Below are 26,329 nucleotides of genomic sequence, written 5' to 3' on the forward strand. Positions count from 1 at the left end.
CTTTCTTTTGTCTAGTTTATTTGAACAAGTTTCTTTATGACGATTGGTGTCTTTCAGCTGTCTTGTGTTACCATTTCCATTAATCAGGGGTCCTTCAAGACTCTGTCCTCTCCCACACTGCTGCCCCTTCACATCAGTAATTTCCTCCACTCATTGTCCAAGCCTCTCCACTCTTGCTGATCATTCTACTTTACACTCATCAACTTCCTTAGATCTCGCGCCCTCAGTGCACAAACTCCGGTACTCTTGTATTCCAGTCACTGAATCTTGATCTCCTCTGTGCCCTTTAGCTTTCAGCTTTTCAGATTTTCTCAGGTATTGCAAGACTAACCAGAGTTCCCATCTCCTACCTTCGATGGTTCCACACTTGGTGCTCCTTCACCTATCACTATCTTCCCAGAACTCAAAATAAAACTCCCACACCTTCTCCACCTCTAAGGCTGCCTCTAAGAAGCTTTGATTCCTCTATCATGCCAAACAGTTATTTTCATCTTAACAACGCTTAACTCTTTATAAAGCCCAAGTCTCTCCAAAACGTGAATATCTGGGGACTGGGGAGCCTTTTCTAACTCCAGGGCAGGAAGAAACTCTGCTGACAAATAAACTAGTCAGATGCCCTGGACCAGTAAACTCGCCCGTGACACTGGCATAGCCAATAACATCTGTCACTCTACTTGAGTTTCTTTAACTGACTGATGTCTTACACTTTTCTTGTGTTATCATTTCCATTAACCCATCTGATAGACAAACCCCTTTGACCTCTAGCCTCCAACCTCTCGCCATCATAGCCTTTTTGTCTCCATCTATTTGATCCATGCTCTTTGATCAGAGCTTCGCCAACTTTCCACGCTTGTTCTTCCTTCTACCTCATTTTTTCCTCCTTGTTCTCTCCCTCTCATTCCTGATTTTCCTGTTTCGCCCTTTGCATTTTCTCTTGCTATTTTTCACCTTCTAGGCTTCTCATTATCTCCTTCTCTCTCATTCTTTGTCAGACTAATGCTAATACTGCATTGCAGGCGGGTTGGAATTTTCTGGCTGGATTTGTTTTATTTGTAGTGAGGTGCTCCACTGACAGTGCGACATTCTGACATGCTTTGCCTTTGCTGCTTTCAGCTGTCTGCCGTAGGCTTCATATAAACCCCACGGCCTTCACTGGGAGCAGATGACAAAGATCAAAGCCTAACTTATCAATTTGCCCTCCTGTCAATTAAACCTTAGCTGCAAGCGATAATAAAATCAAGAGCAACTCACTGAGACGCTAGCAAGACTCAAGCCCTGCTGTTTTATTGACATACCTCAGCTAAGTAAGCTAACTTTTTATATTACCTGTTCAAAAATTCAAAACTAGATGGATGCAGAATAAGGGCAGGGTAAGGGATGGGAGCATACTGGGGTTCAGATGCTTCATTAACAGATCATGAAAATTTTAGCATCCTGAATGACCATCTCAGATATGCGAACACACAAAATTGATGGGCAGGAAAAGACCAGCTGGTCCATCAAGTCTGTCCCACATTTTGATGGCCGGACCATCATGACTAAACACTTCGTCCCTCCCTCCAATCCCCCCTCCCCCCACCTCACCCCCACCCCATAGCCATGTAATCTCCTTCAAGAGGCAAAAAAGTAGAGGGGGCAAAAAGGGGAAAAATACAGTGGGAAATTCCTCTCTGACCCCCTCAGGTGATCGAAACCAGTCCAGGAGATCACAAGAACATGGGAACATAAGAATTAGGAAGAGGAGTAGGCCATTGGCCCCTTCGAGCCTGCTCCGCCACTCAATAAGATCATGGCTGATCTTCTACCTCATCTCCACTTTCCTGCACTATCCCCATATCCCTTGATTCCCTTAATATCCAAAAATCTATCACTCTCTGCCTTGAATATACTCAACGACTGAGCCTCCACAGCCCTCTGGGGTAGAGAATTCCAAAGATTCACCACCCTCTGAGTGAAGAAGTTTCTCCTCATCTCAGTCCTAAATGGCCGACCCCTTATTCTGCGCCTGTGACCCCTGGTTCTAGACTCCCCAGCCAGGGGAATCATGGACCAAGTGTTGTCTATAAAGATACATACCTTCTATATGATGCGATCTATATCCCAGTCAGGAACCGCAGAATGAAGTGATAAATTGGATTTCTAGTTTTAAAAATGAGACCTTGATTGTTTTTTACCCCCCCATTGAAAAACTTAAGTGAAGGTTCATGGCCCACAATGCAGAACACCACCATGGTTGAACAGAGTGAAGGAGTGGAGGAGAAGAGTGATGGTAAGGCGATGCTAAGTGTGGACTCGTTTGAAACATTTTAGGAAGATGGAAGGAGTGAGGCTCACAATTTTAGAAATTTCTGGACGGCCTCTCGAGAAACCAGACTGTCTGGTCAAAAACCTAATGTAAGTATACATTCACAATACAAGACATTGTACATGAATAGATATGCCTGTGATACAGCTATACATATGGCACAGCATTTCTTGGTAACAACTAACTATTTCCCAATTAACCCATGATACTGATATCACAATTTCTTGAGGAAAAGCCATCGCAAGTCAGAGGAGTCGAGTAGATTGTCAGTAGACACCCGACAAGACAAAAACTGACCGCTAAAGGAATCTCATGCAAGTTTGAAACAGTATAAATCGTAAGAAATAAGAGTTGAAACTGATCCTGACACTGGGTTCTGTTGCCTGTTACATAATGTTCACGGCTTGGAAATCATTGGAATTCTTTGATTGAACCACTGCACTGGAATGATTCCCAGGAGGTGATTATTCTATATAATGAAGCTATTGAAAGTGTTTCTTCATTTAATGGATGGGTTAATTGGTGCAACAAAGCTCTCCCAGAGAATTTGAACTCTTTGATTGAACCACTGCACTGGAATGACACCCAGGAGGTGATTATTCTAGATAATAACATTATTGAAAGTGTTTCTTCATTTAATGGATGGGTTGTAACCACCATTGGAGCAACAAAGCTCTCCCAAAGAATTTGCACTATTTGAAGCTTTCTTCATTTTCTTGTTGTGTCTCGATCCTATCCTTACACTATCCACCTCTCTCTCTGTCGTCCTATCCATCTCCTTCAATGACCAGGACTCTGGATTCTTACCTGAGAAATTTGCAAACAGTTTACAGAAGGTGGTGAATCTGTGTAGGTGAAGCCACTGTTGTGTTTCCTGAATTGTTAACGTTGGTGACAGATGCTGCAAAAGAGAGAGAAATCTCTTGGACTAACTTGCAACCGAGATTTTTTAATACTTTAATTACCATAGCCCATTCAGATTAATGGGAATTTCGATCACACTCTCAACTTTGTTAATGTTGCTGAAATTAAAATCACCCAGAGATACTCTTGTACCATTACAGGGGTTTACTCCCTAGAGAAGTCCCGCTGAACTGCACAAAGTTCAGGCCCGAGCATTCCTTTCCTGTTCCACCATGGTTCAGTCCCTGGACTCTCTTCCTATACATAGTAGTATAGTGGTTACCATATAACCATGGTCGTGAACTCACATCCCACCATGGCAAGTTGTACAACTGAATTTAATAAATCTTGGTAATCTGTGGGTTGGCACAGAGTTGCTACCATCTCTTCAAAGAGAAAACCCACCAACATCTTCATAACCCAACTAGGCACGGGCAATAAATTCGGCCTTGTCAATGTCACCAACATCACAAGAACACATTTAAAAAAAACACAATTCTCCCCCTCGGATTCTTTCCCTGTGCCACACATGGTTGAGTCCCTGAGATTTTCTTCCCATTCAGACAATGCATACTTGGCCCAGACATTAGGCCTCTCCTGCTTGATCCAGCTTTCAGTCATACACTAACTTGTATTAGATACTGCACCTCGGGTGTCTGAAGGAATGTAGGAAAGAGAATACTGACCTCCACAGTGCTCTGTACTGAACCGTCCACCTGATGAGTGGGAGATGAACAGCTGCTGCAGTAAGAAAAACATCTATCAGACACCACTTATACCCCTTTCGGTGTAGGGCTACATCTTACTCCATGTGAAAAATCAAACACACAGCAAAATATTATCCCATAGTCATTGTTCTAGTCATTTCCGCGTATAAATATGCCCTGTTGCATTATCACAAACATATGAAAAGAAAGCTGTGAGAGTATCACCATGCTCATCCTATCTGTTAGAGCAGGGTAATCAAATACTGCAGCCAATGAGCCACAAGCAGCCCTCAAACTCTGGCAATCCGGTCCACAAACCCCAGGCAATTCAGTTTTATTTGCGCTTTACATTCCTCATTTGCTAGTTCGTCCTATTTGAATTTTGTGTGTTTGGAAAGGGCTGTTCTTAGCGCTGTTGCCTCATCGGTGGGTAAATGCTAAGCCAGAACATCGAGATCTCTTGGTATCAGCCACTTAGGAAATATGCAAATTAATGGGAGCACGAATGTGCACTTTATAGGTGACCTCTGAGGCTCTGTGGCTCGAACCTGAATGGCCCACGAAGACAAAAAGCTTGATTGACCAGTTTAATCTGTTATGTGGAAGTCACGTCAAAACAAGGGCATGTTAGGTGCCAAACCCTTCCTCAGCCCTCGCAATTCATTAGGTTTACTCTTCCTTCATCTAGGCTTAGATTGATGGGAGCTTTGCTTGATTTACTATTGGGGGCAGAGGATAAACCTTGCAGAAGCTTTCCTCAGGAGATTCAGTGGTTGTTGGTGGAGTCAATGATGGAGTGAGTTGCTCTTTCAACCATAGAATGATACAGCCAGAAGGAAGCCATTCGGCCCATCATGCCTGTGCCGGCTCTTTGGTAGAGCTATCCAATTAGTCCCACTCTCCTGCTCTTTCCCCATAGTCCTGGGATTTTTTTCCCTTCAAGTATTTATCCAATTCCCTTTGGGACCTAATTGGAGGCGGTATCAGAGGCGGCGGAACCTTCGACAATTTCCAAACAAACAAGGAGTGACATTACAGGACAGCAGGTAGGTGATTGGTTGGTGAGCATTAAGGTTTTTTTCCCACTCTTTTCTCTCTAAACTAGGACAATGGTTTAAACTAGGTGCAGGAAACTACAAAGTACTGTATTAAATTTATAGCTTAACTAGCTAAACTAATTAATATAACTTTAAATAATTGTTGAATAAAGACTTTAACTAATTAAATAAATAAAATAAGGCTAGACTAAGATATGGCAGGGCAGGTTGTCTGTCTGGACTGCAGTATGTGGGAGTTTGTAGTCGGCGAGACTGTCCCGAGCGAACGCGTCTGCAGGAGATTTCTCCATCTCGAATCTCTCTGGCTCAGAGTCATTGAGCTGGAGTGCGAGTTGGAGACACTCCGACACATAAGGGAGGGGGAGGAATTTCTGGACAGTTTTATCCAGAATGCAGTCACACCCCAGAGGAAAGCACAGGTTCAGGAAGGGGAGGGTGTGACTGTTAGGGTGCTGGGTAGCGGGGATTTTGGAGAGGTTGAGAAGGAGGTCCCGCAGACACTGGTCCTGTCCAATAGGTACGATGTAGGGAGAACAGCCACAATGCAGACCAAGGCACCATGGCTCAGAAGGCTGTCCAAGGTGTGGGGGGGTGGGGGAAGAGTAGAATAGAAATGTGGTAGTGATAGGGGTCTCTATAATTAGGGGGATAGATAGCGTCATCTGCAGCCAAGAACGAGAATCCTGAAGGGTGTGTTGCCTACCCGCTGTTTTAAGTACCGCCACTGCTGATACCGCCTCCGATTAGGTCCCAAAGGGAACTGGATAAATACTGAAGGGAAAAAAATTACAGGACTATGGGGAAAGAGCAGGAGAGTGGGACTATTTGGATAGCTCTACCAAAGGATATCTCATGGCAGCTGGAGAGGAACTTGGAAAGGGAGGGGGTAAATCCAGTTGTCGTGGTCCATGGTGGAACAAACGACATAGGTAGGAACAGGGAGGAGGTCCTGCTAAAGAGTATCTGGAGTTAGGCTCTAAATTAAAAAGCAGGACTTCGAGGGTAATAATCTCTGGATTATTGCCTGAGCCACGTGCAAATTGGCATAGAAACAGACAGATCAGGAGAATTAACATGTGGCTAAAGGGCTGGTGTGGGAAAGAGGGGTTCCTTTTCATGGGACTCTGGCACCAGTTCTGGGACAGGAAGGAGCTGTACCAATGGAATGGGCACCACCTGAATAAAACAGGGGAGCTGGAGGCAATCATGTGTTGCGAGGAACCCGACATAATAGGGATTACTGAGACATGGCTACAGAAAAATCAAGACTGGGAATTAAAGATTGCAGGGTATAACATATTTAGAAAAGACAGGGAGGGAAAAAGGGGAGGTGGAGTAGCTGTACTTATTAGGGATAACATAATGGCAGTAGAAAAAAGTGACGCAGCTATCAACAAGACAAAAATAGAATCCAAATGGATAGAGATAAAAGATAATAAAGAATCAATCACACTAATAGCTGTCGCCTACAGACCACCTAATAGTGGAAGGGAGGTGGAGGAAGAAATATGCAGACAAATTAGGGCAATGAGTAAAAAACATAGAATAATAATCATGGGGGATTTCAACTACCCCAATATTAATTGGACAGAAGAGGTAGGTAAAGGGGATAAAGGAAGGGAGTTCCTACAATGTCTACAGGACTCCTTTCTAACCCAATATGTAAAAGCCCAACAAGGGAGAATTCGCTATTGGATCTAGTAATGGTGAATGAACCAGAGCAGATAAGAGAAGTAAAAGTAGGGGAACATCTAGGCAATAGTGACCATAATATAATATGCTTTAAGATGATAATTGAGAAGGACATAAGTATGACAAAAAGCAAGGTAATAGATTGGAGAAAAGCTGACTTTGAGGGGCTGAGAATAGAACTTGGGAAAATAAAATGGGCAACAATATTGGCAAACAATGATGTAGAACAACAATGGGGAACATTTAAAATGGTGTTCAACAGCGTGCAGGAACAATATATTCCACTAAAAGGAAAGAACAAACTAAACATAATGAGACTCCATGGATGAATAAAGCCCTAAGGGAACAATTGAGGGCATGGAAAGAGGCATACATTAACTACATAGTCAGCAGGGGAGTGCATGATAAGGAAGAATATGAAGAGATTAGGAGAGAAGTCAAAAAAACAATTAGGAAGGCAAAGAGGAACTATGAAATTAAATTATCAGGGAACATCAAACAAAATAGTAAAATATTTTACAGGCACATCAATAAAAAAGGAAGGCTGGGATGGGAATAGGGCCATTAAGGGATAGACAGGATAGCACCACAGGTAATGATAGAGAGATGGCAGAAATATTAAATAATTATTTTGCTTCAATATTTACCAGGGAGATAGAACAGGTGGACATGACATTGGATGATGAAATGAGTAATGAGATAAGTGCATTTAAAATAAAAAGAGGGGATATATTAAATAAATTAATCAAACTCAAAGAGGATATAACCCCTGGTCCGGATGGATTGCATCCACGCATTTTAAAAGAATCTAGGGAAGAGATAACAGATGCATTACTACACATATTTAATAATTCGTTAGAAAAAGGTGTAGTGCCAGAGGACTGGCATACAGCTAATGTAATACCTATATTTAAGAAGGGAACTATAGACTAGTCAGCTTAACATCGGTGGTAGGAAAAATAATGGAATCCCTACTAAAGGAGAAAATAGAAGAACATCTCGAAACCAAAAATATATTAACGAATAGTCAGCATGGATTTCAAAAGGAAAAGTCTTGCTTGACCAAACTAATTGAATTTTTTGAAGAGGTAACAGAGAGAGTAGACAATGGTAATGTAGAAGATGTCATTTATCTAGATTTTCAAAAGGCCTCCGATAAGGTACCCCATAATAGACTGCTAAACTGCGGAGTCAGGGGACAAGTAGCAGAATGGATTGCTGGCTGGTTTCAAGACAGAAAGCAGGAAGTAGTGATAAAGGGTAGCTATTCACCGTGGCAGAAGGTGGGTAGTGGTGCTTCACAAGGATCAGTGCTGGGACCACTGTTGTTCGCAATTTATATTAACTATTTAGACTTTGGAATCAAAAACACAATTTCTAAATTTGCAGATGACACCAAATTGGGGGGGGGGGGATAGTCAATACTGAGGAGGACTGCAACAAATTACAGGAGGACATTAATAAACTTGCAGAATGGGCATATAATTGGCAAATGAAGTTCAACACAGATAAATGTGAGGTATTACATTTTGGTAGGAAGAATAGGGAGGTCACTTATTACTTGGAGGGTGCGAGTCTGGGTGGGGTAGAGGAACAAAGGGATCTCGGAGTACAAATACACAAATCACTAAAAGTTGCAACACAGGTTAGCAAGGCCATAAAAAAGGCAAACCGAGCACTAGGGTTTATTTCTAGAGGTACAGAATTGAAAAGTAGGGAAGTTATGCTAAACTTGTATCGAACCTTGGTTAGACCACACTCAGAGTACTGCGTACAGTTCTAGTCGCCATATTATAAAAAGGATATAGAGGCACTGGAGAGGGTGCAGAGAAGATTTACAAGGATGATACCAGAAATGCGAGGGTATACATATCAGGAAAGGATGAACAGGCTGGGTCTCTGTTCTCTTGAAAAAAGGGGTGACCTAATCGAGGTCTTTAAAATTATGAAAGGTTTTGATACAGTGGATACAGAGAGAATGTTTCCACTTGTGGGGAAGAGCATAACTAGAGGCCATCAATATAAGATAGTCACCAAGAAATCCAATAGGGAATTCAGAAGAAACTTCTTTACTCAAAAAATGGTGAGAATGTGGAACTTGCTACCACAGGGAGTGGTTGAAGTGAATAGTATAGATGCATTTAAGAGACTAGTCAAGCTTATGAGGGAGAAGGGAATAGAGGGTTATGCTGATAGATTTAGATGAGGAAAGACAGGAGGAGGCTCGTGTGGAGCATAAACGCCGGCCTGGACTGGTAGGGCCGAATGGCCTGTTTCTATGAATGTTATTGAATCTGCTTCCACCACCCTTTCAGGCAGTGCATTCCAGATCACAACAACTCGCTGCGCAAATTTCTTTTTCCTCATGTCGCCTCTGTTTCTTTTGCCAATCACCTTACACCTGGGTCCTCTTGTTACCAATCCTTATGCCACTGGAAACAGTTTCTCCTTATTAACTACCATTCATGATTTTGAACACCTCTATCAAATCTAAGGAATGGGTTTTGATGGGCTGAATGGCTTTTTTCTCACCCTGTGCTTCTGTGCGCCTTTACTTTCACAAAGCTGAGTTATAGATTGTCGAGGTTCTGCATAAATAACAGGTTCAGAGTCAGAGTCAACTTACCCCTCAGGGACGTTGTATGGGATCGGAGATGCTGGGCTATAACCTGGACTTCCAGCTGGGCTAGTGTTTGCGCAGGATGAGGTGTCAGGCCAGGGAGAACACTGATTGAAACAATGAAAGAATAATTAGCGATGTATCAAGAATATAGTGGGAATACATCTCTAAAACCCCAGGGGCCTACGGCCGATGAGGGCTAGTGGCTCACCTCAGTCAGGACTGTGGTTTCGTAGGCTGGCTGATACTTGGATCTCTCCTGTGGGGAGCGTTTCTCTATCTTCTCTTTATCGGTCTTCAGTTTCCTGTCAGCACCTTTGGGCTGGAATTTAACAGATGATCTGGTCATTATCACATCGCTGTTTGTGGGAGCTTGCTGTGTGCAAATTGGCTGCTGCGTTTCCTACATTACAACAGTCACCACACTTCAAAAAAAGTACTTATTTGGCTGTAAAGCACTTTGTGACATCCTAAGGCCGTGAAAGGCGCTATATAAATGCAAGTCTTTCTTTAACTCGGAAATCAGGAAGTTAGTGCTTCTGTTCAACATCCATGAAAATGTAATTTACTTGTCTAGCACCCGCCTACTCAAATGTTCAAGTTAGAAGACACTCCCTATCTGTGTAATCTCCTCCAGCCCTACAATCTACAGTCCTCCAATTCTGGCCTCTTGAGCATTCCCAATTTTAATCGCTCCACCATTGTCGGCCGTGCCTTCAGCTGCCAAAGCCCTAAGCTCTTGAGTTCTCTCCCTAAACCTCTCCGCCTCTCTACCTCTCTCTCTCCTTCTTTGACCAAGCTTTCGGTCACCTGTCCTGATATCTCCCTATGTGGCTCGGTGTCAAATTTTGTTTGATAATCGCTCCTGTGAAGCGCCTTGGGACGTTTTACTACATTAAAGGCACTATATAAATACAAGTTGTTGTTGTTGTTGAGGTTGGAGATTGCTTTATTGTCAATGAAAGTGCTTGGCAAAACTTTGATGCCTTGATTTTCCTCTCCTTAAGGCTCCATGAGCATCAGCAGCCCTCCAGTTCCTCAGCCTGGTATTCATTCTTTGTGTGTGAGGCAGGGAATGTTGACAGGCTATTGGGGCATCGCAGCCGTACCTGATATGGTCCTCACCCAATAGTCATACACAGGCAAAGGTCACTGTATAACAATGAGGAGCAGGAACCCTGACTAATTTTTTTATCCAGCACCGTGACTATGGTTACTGGATTGAACCTGGAGCCTTCAAAGTCTATATGGCCATGTTGACATAGGAACATAGGGAAATAGGAACTGGAGTAGGCCATATAGACCCTCGAGCCTGTTACACCATTAATGAGATCATGGCTGATCTGTGACCGAATGCCATATCCCTTATTACCTTTGGTTAACAGAAACCTACCAATCTCAGGTTTAAAATTAACAATTGATCTAGCATCAACTGCCGTTTGCGGAAGAGAGTTCCAAACTTCTACCACCCTTTGTGTGTAGGAGTGTTTCCGAACTTCACTCCTGAAAGGCCTGGCTCTAATTTTTAGGCTATGTCCCCTAGTCCTAGATTCCCCAACCAGCGGATATAGTTTCTCTCCAGCTACCCTATCAGTTCCCCGTAATATCTTGAAGACTTCGATCAAATCACCGCTTAATCTTCTAAATTCCAGGGAATAAAGCTCTAGTTTATGTAACCTTTCCTTGTAATTTAACCCTTGGTGTTCTGATATCATTCTAGTAAATCTATGCTGCACTCCCTCCAAGGCCAATATATCCTTCCTAAGGTGTGGTGCCCAGAACTGAACACAGTGCTCCAGGTGTGGTCTAACCAGGGCTTTGTATAGCTGCAGCATGACTTCTACCCCCCTGTATTCTAGTCCTTAGATATAAAGGCCAGCATTCCATTAGCCTTTTTGATTATTTTCTGTACCTGTCCATGACATTTTAATGACCTATGTTCATGGACCCCCAAGTCTCTTTGGATCTCCACTGATTCTAGCTTTTCACCATTTAGAAAGTACCCTGTTCTATCCTTTTTAGGTCCAAAGTGGATCACCTCGCACTTGCCTATATCGAAATCTATTTGCCATAGTTTTTCCCATTCACTTAATCTATTAATATGTCTTTGTAATTTTATGCTTCCATCTTCACTGCTTACAATGCTGCCTCGCTTTGTGTCATCGGCAAACATGGATATGTGGCTCTCTATCCCGTCATCTAAGTCGTTAATAAATACAGTGAATAGTTGAAGCCCCAATACAGATCCCTGTTGGATGCCACTAGTCACATCCTGCCCATTATCCCTACTCTCTCCCTACGCTCAGCCAATCTCCGAACCAGGTCAATAAATTGCCCTCAATTCCATATGACGCTTGAAACCTCCTACTGTCAGCCTTGGCTCAGTGGGCAGCACTCTTGCCTCTGAGTCAGAAGGTTGTGGATTCATCGTCCCACTGCAGAGACTAGAGCACATAAAACTAAGTTAGCACTCCCTCAAGTGCTGTCTTTCAGATGAGACATTAAACCGAGGCCCTGTCTGCCCTCTCAGGTGGGCATAAAAGATCTCATGGCACTATTTTGAAGAGCAGTGGAGTTATTCCCGGTGTCCTGGCCAATATTTATCCCTCAATCAACATAAAAAAAACAGATTATCTGGTCATTATCACATTGCTGTTTATGGGAGCTTGCTGTGTGCAAATTTGCTGCCGTGTTTCCTACATTACAACAGTGACTACACTTCAAATAGTACTTCATTGGCTGTAAAGCGCTTTGGGATGTCCGGTGGTCGTGAAAAGCGCTATAGAAATGCAAGTCTTTCTTTCTTTAATATTTTGAAGAAGAGCAGGGGAGTTCTCCCCATGGTGCTGGTCAATACTTATCTCTCAAGCAACATCACTAAAAACAGATTATCTGATCTTTTTCTCACTGCTGTTTGTGGGAGCTTGCTGTGCGCAAATTGGCTGCTGCCTTTCTTACATATTAACAGAGACTACATTTGAGACATGCCGAGGTTGTGAAAGGTGCTATATCTTTCTTTCTTTGTCTCCAACCAGTATTCAGTACTGGTGAGGGCGATGGTTCCTCTGGGGAGTACAGCCAGAGCCAAGTCCATGGCACCAAGGGTGGCTCAGCTGTACAGAGGGGGAGGAGGAAGATTGGGAAAGCAATAGCGATAGGAGATTCGATAGGGGAACAGACAGGAGTTTCTGCGGCCGCAGACGTGATTCCAGGATAGTATGTTGCCTCCCTGATGTCAGGGTCAAGGATGTCACTGAGCGGCTGCAGAATATTCTGAGGGGGGAGGGTGAACAGCCAGAGGTTCTGGTCCATATTGGTATCAATGACATAGGGATGAGGTCCTGCAGGCAGATTTTAGGGAGCTAGGAAAGAGATTAAAAAGCAGAACCTCAGGTAGTAATCTCTAGATTACTCCAGGTGCCATGAGCTAGTGAGTATAGAAATAGGAGAATAGAGCAGATGAATGCGTGGCTGGAGAGATTGTGCAGGAGGGAGGGCTTTAGATTCCTGGGACATTGGGACCAGTTCTGAGGGAGGTGGGACCTGTACAGGCCGGACAGGTTGCTCCTCAATAGAGCCGGGACCAATGTCCTCGTGGGGGGGTTTGCTAGTGCAGTTGGGGAGGGTTTAAACTAATTTGGCAGGGGGATAGGCACCAGGATGTAGCATTAGAAAGGGGAAACAAGGTGCACAAAGGATTGGGAGAGACAGATAGCACTGGAGTAAGAAATAGTACAGTATTAGGTGGGGGAAGACTAAGAGAGAATACAAGAAGGTCTAAGATAGGTTTACAGTGCATGTGTGTGAATGCACGAAGTGTGGTAAATAAAGTTGGTGGGCTGCAGGCGCAACTAGACACATGGGAATATGATGTTGTGGCGATAACGGAGACCTGGCTCACAAAAGGGCAGGATTGGGTACTAAATATTCCTGGATATAAGGTGTTCAGGAAAGATAGGGAAGGAAAGAAAGGAAGTGGGTGGCAGTATTGGTTAAGGAGAATATTACAGTGCTGGAGAGAAAGGATATCCTGGAGGGATCAAGGACAGAATCAATAGAATCTATTTGGTTAGAGTTAAGAAATAATAGAGGTGCCATTACACTACTAGGTGTATTCTATAGACCTCCAACTAGTGGGAAAGATATAAAGGAGCAAATTTGCAGGGAAATTACAGAGAGGTGCAAAAACTATAGAGTAGTGATAATGGGAGACTTCAACTATCCTAATATAGACTGGGATAGTAATAGTGTAAAGGGTAGAGAGGGGAAGAATTTCTGAAGTGTGTTCAGGTAAACTTTCTTGATCAGTACGTTTCCAGCCCAACGAGGAAGGAGGCATTGCTGGATTAAAAGGGAAATTAAAGAAGCGTGCAATAAGGGGACAGCAGTCACCATGGGTGACTTTAATCTACAAATAGATTGGGCTAACCAAATTAGTAACAATACTGTGGAGGAGGAATTCCTGGAGTGTTTACGGGATGGTTTCCTGGACCAATATGTCGAGGAACCAACCAGAGATCAGGCCATCTTAGACTGGGTATTATGTAACGAGAAAGGATTAATTAGCAATCTTGTTGTACGAGGCCCCTTGGGTCGGAGCGATCATAATATGATCGAATTCTTCATTAAAATGAATAATTAAGTAGTTGACTCAGAGACTAGGGCCTAGAAATTCAGTGGTGTTAGCGCCCACTTAGCGCCTAAAGAGGTCTTTAGCGCCGGCGCTGTTGGTAGCCTGGAATTCAGTGTAGCACAAATGGTGGCGTTAGCCGGTAGCGCTGCGCCGGCACCGATGATGTCATCGGTGTGCGCAGCGCCCCGGTTCCAACGCGATGCCGGCCCAACGCCCAAATTCACTTGCCGCCGCCTCACCCGTAGCGGGCGCAAGGAGCGTTTGTAAAATGGGGCCTTGCAGCTCCGAGAGGCCGGGGCGTAAAGGTGGAGGTGCGGCCGTCCGCTTTCCCGGCGGCCGCTTGGCCGCTCCTTCCTCCCCGGACTCCCACACCACCCCCCCGCGGCATTGGTGTCTGACCCCCGCGAGCCCGGCACTTCTCCGTGGTGCCGGGCTCATTTGCCGGGGGAATCCAGCGGCGATCTCACGGCTGCAGGCAGCTCCTCCTTAAGAGAAGGAGGAGGCCTGCAGTACCCCAGCCTGCCGCACCGCATCGGGTGGCGCAGCGGCAGCTGGACGCCTGAAACTGACTTTCAGCGCCCCAAGCGAGGCGGCCAAACCCTGCAATAGCGCCCGCCTCCCTCTTGGGGTGCTGCAACTGAATTTCAGGCGGGAGCTACGGGAATCCGGGCGAGCGCTAAATTTCGGGCGCTAAATACCTGGCGTGGCGATAGCGAAATTCTAGGCCTAGGGTCCTAAATTTAAATAAAGGAAACTACGATGGTCTGAGGCGCAAGTTGGGTAGGATTGATTGGGGAATGTCACGCAAAAGGTTGACGGTGGATAGGCAATGGCAAACATTCAAAGATCGCATGGATGAACTACAGAATTTGTTCATCCCAGTTTGGCATAAAAATAAAACAAAAAAGGTGACTCAACCATGGCTAACAAGGGAAATTAGGGATAGCATAAGATCCAAGGAGGGGACATATAAATTGGCCAGAAAAAGCAGTAATCCTGAGGATTGGGAGCAGTTTTGGATTCAACAAAGGAGGACAAAGGGATTAATTAAGAAGGGGAAAATACAATATGAGAGTAAGCTTTCAGGGAACATAAAAACTGACTGTAAAAGCTTTTATAGATATGTGAAGAGAAAAAGATTGGTGAAGTCAAGTGTAGGTCCCTTGCAGTCAGAATCAGGGGAATTTATAATATGGAACAAAGAAATGGCAGACCAACTAAATACATATTTTGGTTCTGTCTTCACAAAGGAGGACACAAATAACCTCCCAGAGATGCCAGGGAACATAGGGTCTGATGAAAGGGAGGAACTGGAAGAAATCAGTATTTGTAGGGAAATGGTGTTAGGGAAATTGATGGGATTGAAGGCCGATAAATCCCCAGGGCCTGATAATCTACATCCTAGGGTACTTAAGGAAGTGGCCCTAGAAATAGTAGATGCATTGCTGATCATCTTCCAACATTCGATGGAACCTGGAACAGTACCCATGGATTGGAGGGTAGCTAATGTTACCCCACTATTTAAAAAAGGTGGTAGAGAGAAAACGGGGAATTACAGACCGGTAAGCCTGACATCGGTAGTGGGGAAAATGCTAGAGTCCATTATAAAAGATGTAATAGCAGAGCACTTGGAAAGCAGTGACAGGATCGGACAAAGTCAACATGGATTTACAAAAGGTAAATCATGCTTGACTAATCTACTGGAATTTTTTGAGGATGTAACTGGTAAAATAGATAAGGAAGAACCAGTGGATGTGGTGTATCTGGACTTTCAGAAGGCCTTCGATAAGGTCCCGCATAAGAGATTAGCGTGTAAAGTTAAGACACATGGGATTGGGGGCACGGTATTGACTTGGATAGAGAACTGGCTGGCAGACAGAAAGCAAAGAGTTGGAATAAATGGGTCTTTTTCCGAGTGGCAGGCAGTGACTAGTGGGGTACCGCAGGGATCGGTCCTTGGACCCCAGCTATTCACAATATATATTAATGATCTAGACAAGGGAACTAGATGTAATATCTCCAAATTTGCAGACGACACAAAGCTGGGTGGGCGTGTGTGCTGTGAGGAGGATGTCGAGAAACTCCAGGATGATTTGGACATGTTGGGTGATTGGGCAAAAACATGGCAGATGCAATATAACGTGGATAAATGTGAGGTTATCCACTTTGGTGGCAAAAACAGGAAGGCAGATTATTATCTGAATGGTAATAGATTGGGAGAAGGGGAAGTGCAACGAGACCTGGGTGTCCTTGTGCACCAGTCGCTGAAGGTAAGCATGCAGGTGCAGCAGGCGATTAAGAAGGCAAATGGTATGTTGGCCTTCATAGCGAGAGGGTTTGCGTACAGGAACAAGGATGTCTTGCTGCAGTTGTACAGGGTCTTGGTGAGACCACATCTTGAGTATTGTGTGCAGTTTTGGTCGCCTTATCTGAGGAAGGATGTTCTTGCCATGGAAGGAGTTCAGCGAAGATTCACCAGGCTGATACCTGGGATGGCAGGAATGACATATGAGGAGAGATTGGGTCGATTGGGCTTGTGCTCGCTGGAGTTTAGAAGAATGAGAGGGGATCTCATTGAAACTTATAAAATTCTGGCAGGACTGGACAGACTAGATGCAGGAAGGATGTTCCCGATGGTCGGGGAGTCCAGAACCATGGGACACAGCCTAAGGATAAAGGGTAGGCCATTTAGGACAGAAATGAGGAGGAATTTCTTCACCCAGAGAGTGGTGAACCTGTGGAACTCTCTACCACAGAAGGCGGTGGAGGCCAGTTCATTAAATATATTCAAGAAGGAGTTGGATATATTTCTTAAGGCTAAAGGGTTCAAGGGGTATGGGGAGAAAGCAGGGACCGGGTACTGAATTTGGATGATCAGTCATGATCGCATTGAATGGCGGAGCAGGCTCGAGGGGCCGAATGGCCTACTCCTGCTCCTATCTTCTATGTTTCTATGTTTCTATGGATCTAGTTCTGGGGAATGAGGTGGGTCAAGTAAAGCAAGTGTCAGTAGGGGAACATTTAGGGAACAGTGATCATAGTATCATAAAGTTTAGATTAGCTGTGGAATAGGACAGGGAGCAACCTAGAGTAAATATACTTAATAGGGGGAAAGCCAATTTCAGTGAGTTGAGAATGGATCTGGTCCAGGTAAATTGGAATCAAAGATTGCAGACAAAAGTGTAATTGAACAATGGGGTGTCTGTAAAGAGTAGATGGTTCGGGTACAGTCGAGGTACATTCCCACAAGGGGGAAAGGTAGGGCAACCAAAGCCAGAGCTCCCTGGATGACTAAAGAGATAGAGAGTAAGATGAAGCAGAAAAAGGGGGCATATGACAGATGTCAGGTTGAGAATACAAGTGAGAACCTGGCTGACTATAGAAAGTTCAGAGGGGAAGTGAAAAAGGAAATAAGAGGGGCAAAGAGAGAGTATGCGAATAGATTGGCAGCTAACATAAAAGGGAATCCAACATAACAAAAACAGATTATCTGGTCATTATCACCTTGCTGTGTGCAAATTGGCTGCCGTGTTTCCCACATTACAACAGTGACTCTACTTCATTGGCTGTAAAGCGCTTTGAGACGTCCGGTGGTTGTGAAAGGTACTATATAAATGCAACTCTTTCTTTCTTTTTACAGGCCAGTCAGTTTAACCTCGGTAGTGGGAAGCTTTTAGAAATGATATTCCGAGACAAAATTAACACTCACTTGGACAAGTGTGGATTAATTAAAGAAAGCCAGCACAGATTTGTTAAAGGCAAATCGTGTTTAACTAACTTGATTGAGTTTTTTGATGAGGTAACAGAGAGGGTTGATGAGGGTAATGTCGTTGATGTAGTGTACATGGACTTCCAAAAGGCGTTTGATAAAGTGCCACATAATAGGCTTGTCAGCAAAGTTGAAGCCCATGGAATAAAAGGGACAGTGGCAGCATGGATACAAAATTGGCTAAGTGACAGAAAACAGAGAGTAGTGGTGAACGGTTGTTTTTTGGACTGGAGGAATTTATACAGTGATGTTCCCCAGGGGTCGGTACTAGGACCACTGCTTTTCTTGATATATATTAATGACTTAGACTTGGTGTGCAGGGCACAATTTCAAAATTTGCAGATGACTTGAAAGTATAGTGAACAATGAGGAAGATAGTGATGGACTTCAAGAAGACATAGACAGGCTGGTGGAATGAGTGGACACGTGACTGATTAAATTTAATGCAGAAAAGTACGAAGTGATACATTTTGGTAGGAAGAACGAGGAGAGGCAATATAAACTAAAGGGTACAATTCTAAAGGGGGTGCATGAACAGAGAGACCTGGGGTTATATGTGCACAAATCGTTGAAGGTGGCAGGGCAGGTTGAGAAAGTGGTTAAAAAAGCATAGTTATGATGAGCCTTTATAAAACACTAGTTCGGCCTCAACTGGAGTATTGTGTCCAATTCTGGGCACCGCATTTTAGGAAGGATGTGAAGGCTTTAGAGAGGGTGCAGAAAAGATTTACAAGAATGGTTCCAGCGATGAGGGACTTCAGTTATATGGATAGACTGGAGAAGCTGGGGTTGTTCTCCTTAGAGCAGAGAAGGTTGAGGGGAGATTTGATAGAGGTGATCAAAATCATGAGGGGTCTAGACAGAGTAGATAGAGAGAAACTGTTCCCATTGGTGGAAGGGTCGAGAACCAGAGGACACAGATTTAAGGTGATTGGCAGAAGAACCAAAGACGACATAAGGAAAAACTTTTTTATGCAGCGAATGGTTAGGATCTGGAATGCACTGCCTGCAAGGGCGGTGGAGGCAGATTCAATTGTGCTTTTCAAAAGGAATTGGATAAGTACCTGAAGGAAAACATTTGCAGGGCTACGGGGAAAGAGCGGGGAGTGGGACTAGCTGAAGAGCTCTTGCAGAGAGCTGGCACGGGCTCGATGGGCCAAATGGCCTCCTTCTGTGCTGTAACTATTCTATGAAATAGTCTGTTGACTCTCATTGTCTAAACTCTCACATGAAGAATTGCCATTTGGGTGAGATGCCAGTGAGCAGACAGCACCCACGGAACTGTATCCAGATTGAGTTAATACTTTGATAAATGGAAGGAAAAAAATGGCAGAAACACTGTAAGTTTGCAATAGATTTTAGTGGATCTGATGAATTGAAAAAGAACTGATATAAGAAACACGAACTATAACAATTCTTCATTAAATTCTTCATCGAATTACTTCCCAGATTACAACAGTGACTCCACTTCAAAAGTACTTCATTGGCTGTAAAGCGCTTTGAGACGTCCGGTGGTCGTGAAAGGCGCTATATAAATGCAAGTCTTTCTTTTTTCTTTTACTTGGTAAGGTTGCTAAATACTATACAACAAAACCCTGTCCTACATTGAGAAGTGTGGAGGGCTATTTGCCAGCTGTGGCTGGTTTTTGACAGTGATGAATGGATTATAATGACATTCTGTTCTAAATGTGGTGGGAAAGTTTGGTACCTTAAAGACTTTAACCTGACAGCTTGCAGAGTGCAGATGCTCCGTGTAGTCTCCGTTCTCATTCATCTTGAAGGTGTCGATCTGGATTCTGAAAGGGACCCCCTTCTCTCCGCCATTTTTCCTGGGGGTGAATTCCGTACTGATGCAGTGAACCTGTCGATAAGGAGCAGGGTTAGTAAAGCGTCTCCAATCACAACTGGAATTCCGAGGTCTGCAGAGATAAGTCTGCTATTTCTTGTGGCTGAATAAGATGTCTGCACTATTTAATTGGAGCTCCTTTTGCAATCGCAATGGAAGAGTTGGCTGGTATGGGAAATGGACATCTTACGCTGGCGAACACCCTTGGGTAGAGGTTGGCTGTTGGTGCAGAATGGAAGGAGCCTCAGCCTGTGTCTGTCCCACTCTTGATCTAGATCCTGTGGAACACTACTGACTAAAAGTGACAAATATTCCACTCAAGTGTAGTTATTAAAAAGGCACTGACTGCATCAAAGCAATGTATCTTTAACCTTGCTTTTATAAGTATATAAGATGTACCTATATAAATTGTATTAAAACACGTCACTTAATTGTGGCTAAAATGACACTCATCCTTTCTAGCTCCTTCCCCATGTCAAGCAAAAAGGTTTGTGGAACATTTTCTTATGAAGGCGACGGAGCTGACAACATTGAGACTGTAAAGAGGGAAGGAGGAGATTACTAATTGGTTAATTGTGACATTCCAGAGATAGGCAACTCAATGGTAGACCAAGTTGAGTTCCAAAGCGTTGTGCCATGGAGTGATAGGACATCAGTTTCTGCTGTGCCATAACAGCAGAGATGCCAACATAATGCCAGGGAGGAAAGGAAAATCTAAATGTGAGTGACCCAGTGGGCTGCTCTTGTGCATGATCTAAACATGGACCTGGTGATGGAGGGGTACTGTCTAGGGGCAGGTCACTATCCTCCTGGCATGGCCCAAGGAGACATGGGGAGGGAAACTGGGACAAAAAATGGCGAGGGGTTGGGGCTAGAGTGAGGCAGAAAATATAGAGGGATAAGTGGGGGGGGGGGGAGGGAAACAAAAAAGAGAGGAGACAACTGGAACAAAGAAAAAGAGATGAAAAAGGCAAGAGAATGAGAAGAGATAAAGAGAGAGAGAAAAAAAGGATAAAATAGAGCAAGAAAAAAAGAAAGAGAGGAAGAGTAGAGAGGAAGAGAGGAAAAAGGAGTGAAATAGAGAAAGGGAAAAGAAAGTGGAAGACACAAACCTGAATGGAGACTGAGGTTTGTTTCTTTGGGTCCCAGAGAAACTCGGCAGCATTCAGCAGGGTGGGGTTTACCCGCGAGTCGACAATTCCAACTGACAGAGGAACATCTGAAGTAACAAAATAATTTAAGAAAGCGGAAAGAATGTCACAGCGTGAAAGCAAACCACAGCAAATGATGGATTCGTTCAATTACGTCCGAGTGCTTCAGACCAAAGAATCATTCCCTGGCCAAAGAATGGCTGGCGACATGCTCCGGGGGTTCTCTGCCTCGTTGTATTTGACTTCATTGTGTACAACAAAAATGGCCCTGATCGACCCCCTCCCCCCCACCCCGATGGCCCAAAGGGAATTGGCAACTCACCGTATGAGGAATTGTGGTTGCAAACCTGTTGCCATTAACTGCACGGTATAACTGGGTAACACACCAATACATTACATCGTTATGCCCTACAGTTTTAGCTTCTTCCAATGCCTTGCTGATTGTTTATGGAAGCAGGCTGTGTCCCTTACGAATTAAAACCTGAAATTTCTCTGCTACACCGAGCGAGCATATCCCAGCTCTAACAAGTCACCCCGATCGTGGTAAATTGCTTTTCTGCAGAGCACGTAGGGTGCCCACTACAACTCCTGCCAATCTGGAAGGCAGAAAGCAAGCACAATGCTAGATAGATTAGTACAGACTAAGCTACTGGCCAGATTTATTCACAAATAACATGTTGCATAGCAGTAAAAAACATAGACACAATACTATAAAGAACAGTTGTTAATTTGCAAACATATGTTGGGATGACTGGTTAATAGAGTTCATTTCTTGCCCAGCTCCTTCTGGCAAGCTCTTGGAAAGGAACAATCCTCACATAATACATAAGTCCTTCTTATAGAGCTCCATATACCACTGTACATAGAGTCATAACTCTCTATGTACAGTGGTATATGGAGCTCTATAAGAAGGGCTTATGTATTATGTGAGGATTGTTCCTTTCCAAGAGCTTGCCAGAAGTGGCTGGGCGAGAAATGAATGGTGATGACATATAATGGTGAACAGAAAACTGTTGAACACTGGAATATTCTTAAGCATTAAGAATATTTCTCCTTCTCTTCGAAGAAGTTCAAGCAATTTAATTGAAAAAGTCAAGCAACGTCTTCAGTGGAATAAGGCCTGTAACAGTTATATGTTATACTTATATCTGTAACGAGTGGTTAGGATTTGGAATGCACTGCCTGATAGGATGGTGGAAACAGGTTCAATTGTAGTCTTCAAAAGGGAATTGGATAAATACTTGAAGGAGAAACAATTGCAGGGATATGGGGAAAGAGCGGGGGAGTGGGACTGACTGGATTGCTCTTCAAAAGAGCTGGTGCAGACTCAATGGGCCGAATGGCCTCCTTCTGTGCTGGACTAGTCTGTGATTCTATGTTCTTTCCTAGCACTTTCCTTATCTCCAGTACACTACCATAATACATGGCGGTCGGGAATTACACATTAGTCTGCCGGATTCTGTATATGTTAACATTTTAATCACACTGCCCCCTATCAAAGAGAACCTTTATTTTCTAATTCATGTACAGAGAACTGGCCTCTTCCTCACAGATATTGTTGCAGTTTCCGTAACTCTGTTTCCAACAAAGCAGCAGCCTCCACTTTAAATCCTATCTATTTTAACTATACAAGCCTATCAAAAGAAAAATTACATTTTTAACAATAATGCTCCCTGCCACAACTCCACTACTTAAAGGCCGCAAAGCCTGCCGATACCAGTTATAAATTAGTTGTGTGAATTCTACTAGAACGAAGCAACTGAATCCTCGTTTATGTCAGTGTCTCGTGCGAACACTCAGATGGTGTAGGATTTATGGGCTATACAGTAGTTTAGCCATGTCCATGATAACAGAGGTAACAAAAGGGTCGAGAACCAGAGGACACAGATTTAAGGTGATTGGCAAAAGAACCAAAGGCGACATGAGGAAAAACTTTTTTACGCAGCGAGCGGTTTGGATCTGGAATGCCTGAGAGGGTGGTGAAGGCTGACTCAATCACGGCTTTCAAAATGGAGTTGGATAAGTACCTGAAAGAAAAAAATTTGCAGGGCTACGGGGAAAGGGCAAAAGTGCTCTTGCAGAGAGCCATCACGGGTTCAACGGGCAGAATGGCCTCCTTCCATGCTGTAACCATTCTATGATGCTATGATTCTATGCTTTCTCTCTTCTCATTCTCGTTATTTCCTTCTTGTGCGGTCTTATCACCAGCGGTGTCTAATGTAAACAACATCACCCTCCAATCTTATCAGATGTCGGAGAAGCCAGTCTCAATGTTTGCAGTAGAAACAAGGCATAAGGTGACCACAGACCTTTCCACGTCCTGAATAGTTGAATCATTAATCAACACTCGACAAATTATGAGGGTAAACCTTACAAATGTGTGCTGCACAGCTTTGCCCTGGCCCGGCAGGATTTTCTGTTTGGACAGTTATGTGAAGCCCGCTGATCTTCGTGCCTAAATCCTCAATACGTGCTCCCAGCAGGCAATGCTCCTCACTGGGAGTGCAAATTCACAAAGTTATCCCAATATTCTCACTAACAGGGTCCAATAATGTGCTAATTATCACACTATTCATTGAACATAGTCCTGTTTTTCCTCCACTGCCTGGGATTCTTGTTATCTCCCTTAGGGGAACCAAATTATTTGATATCTGATCAAACACATTTTGTTCATGTTATCTCGCACGGGGTTTTTGAGCACTTTCTCACTCATCACGATTAGGTTGGCTTTAGTTACAGACAATCTGGTACAATCCCGGTTCCATCTGGAATTCCCACCCTAAGTCTCTCTGCCTCTCCCTCCTCCTTTAAGACGTTCCTTAAAACCCATCTCTTTGACCAAGCTTCTGTGGCCTGTCCTAATATCTCCTTCTTTGGCTCAGTGTCAATTATTTTTTGTCTGTTTACTCTCCTGTGAAGCACCTTTGGATGTTTTACTACATTACTACTGAGCTACAAATGGATCAGGGGGTCCTAGTACATGGAACACAAAAAGTTAGCATGCAGGTACAGCAAGTAATTAGGAAGGCTAATGGAATGTTGGCTTTTATTGCAAAGGGAATGGAGTATAAAAGTAGGGAAGTTTGGATGCAACTGTACAGGGCGCTGGTGAGACCGCACCTGGAGTACTGCGTACAGTTTTGGTCTCCATATTTAAGGAAGGATATACTTGCATTGGAGGCAGTTCAGAGAAGATTCATGAGGTTGATTCCTGGGATGAAGGGGTTGACGTATGATGAAAGGTTGAGCAGGTTGGGTCTATACTCATTGGAGTTTAGAAGAATGAGAGGTGATCTTATTGAAACATGTAAGATTCTAAGGTGGATTGACAGGGTGGATGCAGAGGATGTTTCCCCTCGTGTGGGAATCTAGAACTAAGGGGCATAGTTTCAGAATAAGGGGTCGCGCATTTAAAATGGAGATGAGGAGGAATTTCTTCTCTCAGAGGGTCGTGAATCTTTGGAATTCTCTGCCCCAGAGAGCTGTGGAGGCGGAGTCACTGAATATATTCAAGGCGGAGATTGACAGACATTTGAACTACAGGGAGTCGAGGGGTACGGGGAGAGAGCGGGAAAGTGGTGTTGAGGCCAAGATTGGATCAGCCAAGATCTTATTGAATGGCGGAACAGGCTCGAGGGGCTGATTGGCCTACTCCTGCTCCTGTTTCTTATGTTTCTTAAAAGTGCTATATAAATGCAAGTTCTTGTTGTTGTAATGAGTTGCTGTATGGTCTTTAACCTGTGAGCACTTTCCAAAATGCCTTTGCCAAAAAACACTCAGACTAATCCAGCACGGACGAGGAACCCAACCTGGGCCTTTGTGGTCGGGATGGCTCAGTTCATACTGCGCAATGCATTTAGTTACTGGGGCATCAAGGGAACATCCAATTAGGTTTTATGAAGACAATGTTGAGTCCTGTGTCCTATGCTCTCTTCAAACATGGTGACCCTGCTGGGAGTGCGGGAACATGGAATTAGCCCTATGCTGCTTCAGTTTTTTTGATATTCCAAGCTCTCTCCATGGCAGTGAGATTCAGCGGAGTCACCCTCGGTGAAGACCAGAACTCTGAAAGCCCTCAGCACAACACCCGCGATGCCGACAGTGGAAGGAACGTACCAATATCGAGCAGTCGGTCTCCTGGCCTGTTCCATTTCCAGCCCTGGAACTGTTGGTGTTCACTGTACTGCAGGCGTCTGTCATGAAAGACCACCCTGACTATACTCTGCAAAGAAAACAAGGCAAAGGTAGCGCGGGTGGTTGGGGTGCGGGGGGTGGAATTAGTCAATTCCATTATCGTCTTATCATGCGACTACCAGAACTCAAAACAATTTTTGGCAACAAATTTTCTCCCTCCCCCTCCTTTAGCCATCAAGAACCCTCTGAGAGCTCTGCGTTCCTCCAATTCTGGCCTCTTGTTCATCCCTAACTTCCTTCGCTCCACCATTGGCGGCCGTGCTTTCAGCTGTCTAGGCCCTAAGCTCTGAAACTCCCTCCCTAAACCTCTCCGCCTCCCCACCTCTCTCTCTCCCTTTACAATGCTCTGATCATTTGCTCTTTTCTTCCTCCTGGACATGCCCGTGCATTCCATCTTGCCATCCTGTGGATGCAGGAGCCCCAGATGGAAGGCCCTCAATGCTGGGATCCTTCCCTGTACCGTTGGGGAACTGGGCTGGAGGGTGTTGGAAGGAACAGGTGACTTTGGACCTACGGTTTCCACAGCTCTCCACCACTGGGGGTTTTTCTCGGTTCATGTCTGGGTCTGTTGTAGACTCATTGATGGAGATTGATTGCTGTGATTAGTCAATTCCATTATCGTCGTATCATGTGACTACCAGATGGTAGATGGCGAACTAGATGGGCCTTGGTCATTTTTGTTCTAGCAATTCCTATTTTCCTATGTATTGCACTGAGCAGTGGCATCAAATGGGGTGTTGAGCCATTGTACAGGCACCTAGGGGGTGAGTAGCATCTGCGGCCTGGAGGTAACCGTGTACCATAAAAATATGGTGTGAAAGTAGTTCCAGTTCTGATTTTACTATCTAAGGGGGCTGTCCCTCAACATCTGGCTCATATCTGTTTGGAACTTGGTTCAGACTGCCAAACCCATGTTTCAGATCTTTATTCATTTCATCCTCCCTTGTATTGCCCCTTCCCCACTCTGTGCAGGACTCACCTTCAGCATCTTCCCATTTGGTTCCAACAGTCCCCTCGCATTCTGATTGCACAGCATCCGAATCTCATATGATTGACCTGAATAGGAAACAACATAGACATGAAGGCACAGAAACCATGCAAGTACCTTAAAAGTCCTCTGAGGCTCTCCTGATGCCTCAGCAGGTTTATCCAATGAGTTAAAGAGCCATATGCATTTGGAAGGCCCCAAGTTCAATCCCCAGCTAATGCTGAGGCATCTGTTCTCAGATGGGGCAGCAATAGGATAATTATAGTTGTCAGTGCTCAGGGTCTGTTAAGTCTGTGTGTTCTAGTTATTGTTAATAAGAATCACTGCACACAGACCACAAGAATAAATTCAACAGGTCTTTACTAGTCGAAGGTCAGGCTGAACTGCCCAATAAATCATTACACAGCACTTATATACCGGTGTGGTCACCACCGGTATTACAGTATACAGCAGCCAAGATAAA

The 26,329-nt window shown here is 44.2% G+C and overlaps 1 protein-coding gene across 1 annotated transcript in view; it reads right to left on the reverse strand.

Annotated features, from left to right (window-relative positions):
- The window catches only part of LOC147101269 (transcription factor CP2-like protein 1), a 71,877-nt gene that overhangs the window by 31,217 nt on the left and 14,331 nt on the right, over positions 1-26,329 (reverse strand). The window contains exons 3-10 of the mRNA XM_085966562.1: positions 25,858-25,934; positions 24,801-24,906; positions 20,646-20,752; positions 19,396-19,548; positions 9,497-9,607; positions 9,292-9,392; positions 3,895-3,949; positions 3,113-3,206 (exon numbers count right to left, since the gene is read on the reverse strand). Of these exons, the coding sequence (XP_085822688.1) occupies positions 3,113-3,206; positions 3,895-3,949; positions 9,292-9,392; positions 9,497-9,607; positions 19,396-19,548; positions 20,646-20,752; positions 24,801-24,906; positions 25,858-25,934 (804 nt within the window). The remainder of the gene's footprint in view (positions 1-3,112; positions 3,207-3,894; positions 3,950-9,291; positions 9,393-9,496; positions 9,608-19,395; positions 19,549-20,645; positions 20,753-24,800; positions 24,907-25,857; positions 25,935-26,329) is intronic.

Source organism: Somniosus microcephalus, chromosome 24, assembly GCF_052327205.1.
Source record: "Somniosus microcephalus isolate GS21.2 chromosome 24, FLI_Smic_1.0, whole genome shotgun sequence".
Classification (NCBI taxonomy): Eukaryota; Metazoa; Chordata; class Chondrichthyes; order Squaliformes; family Somniosidae; genus Somniosus; species Somniosus microcephalus.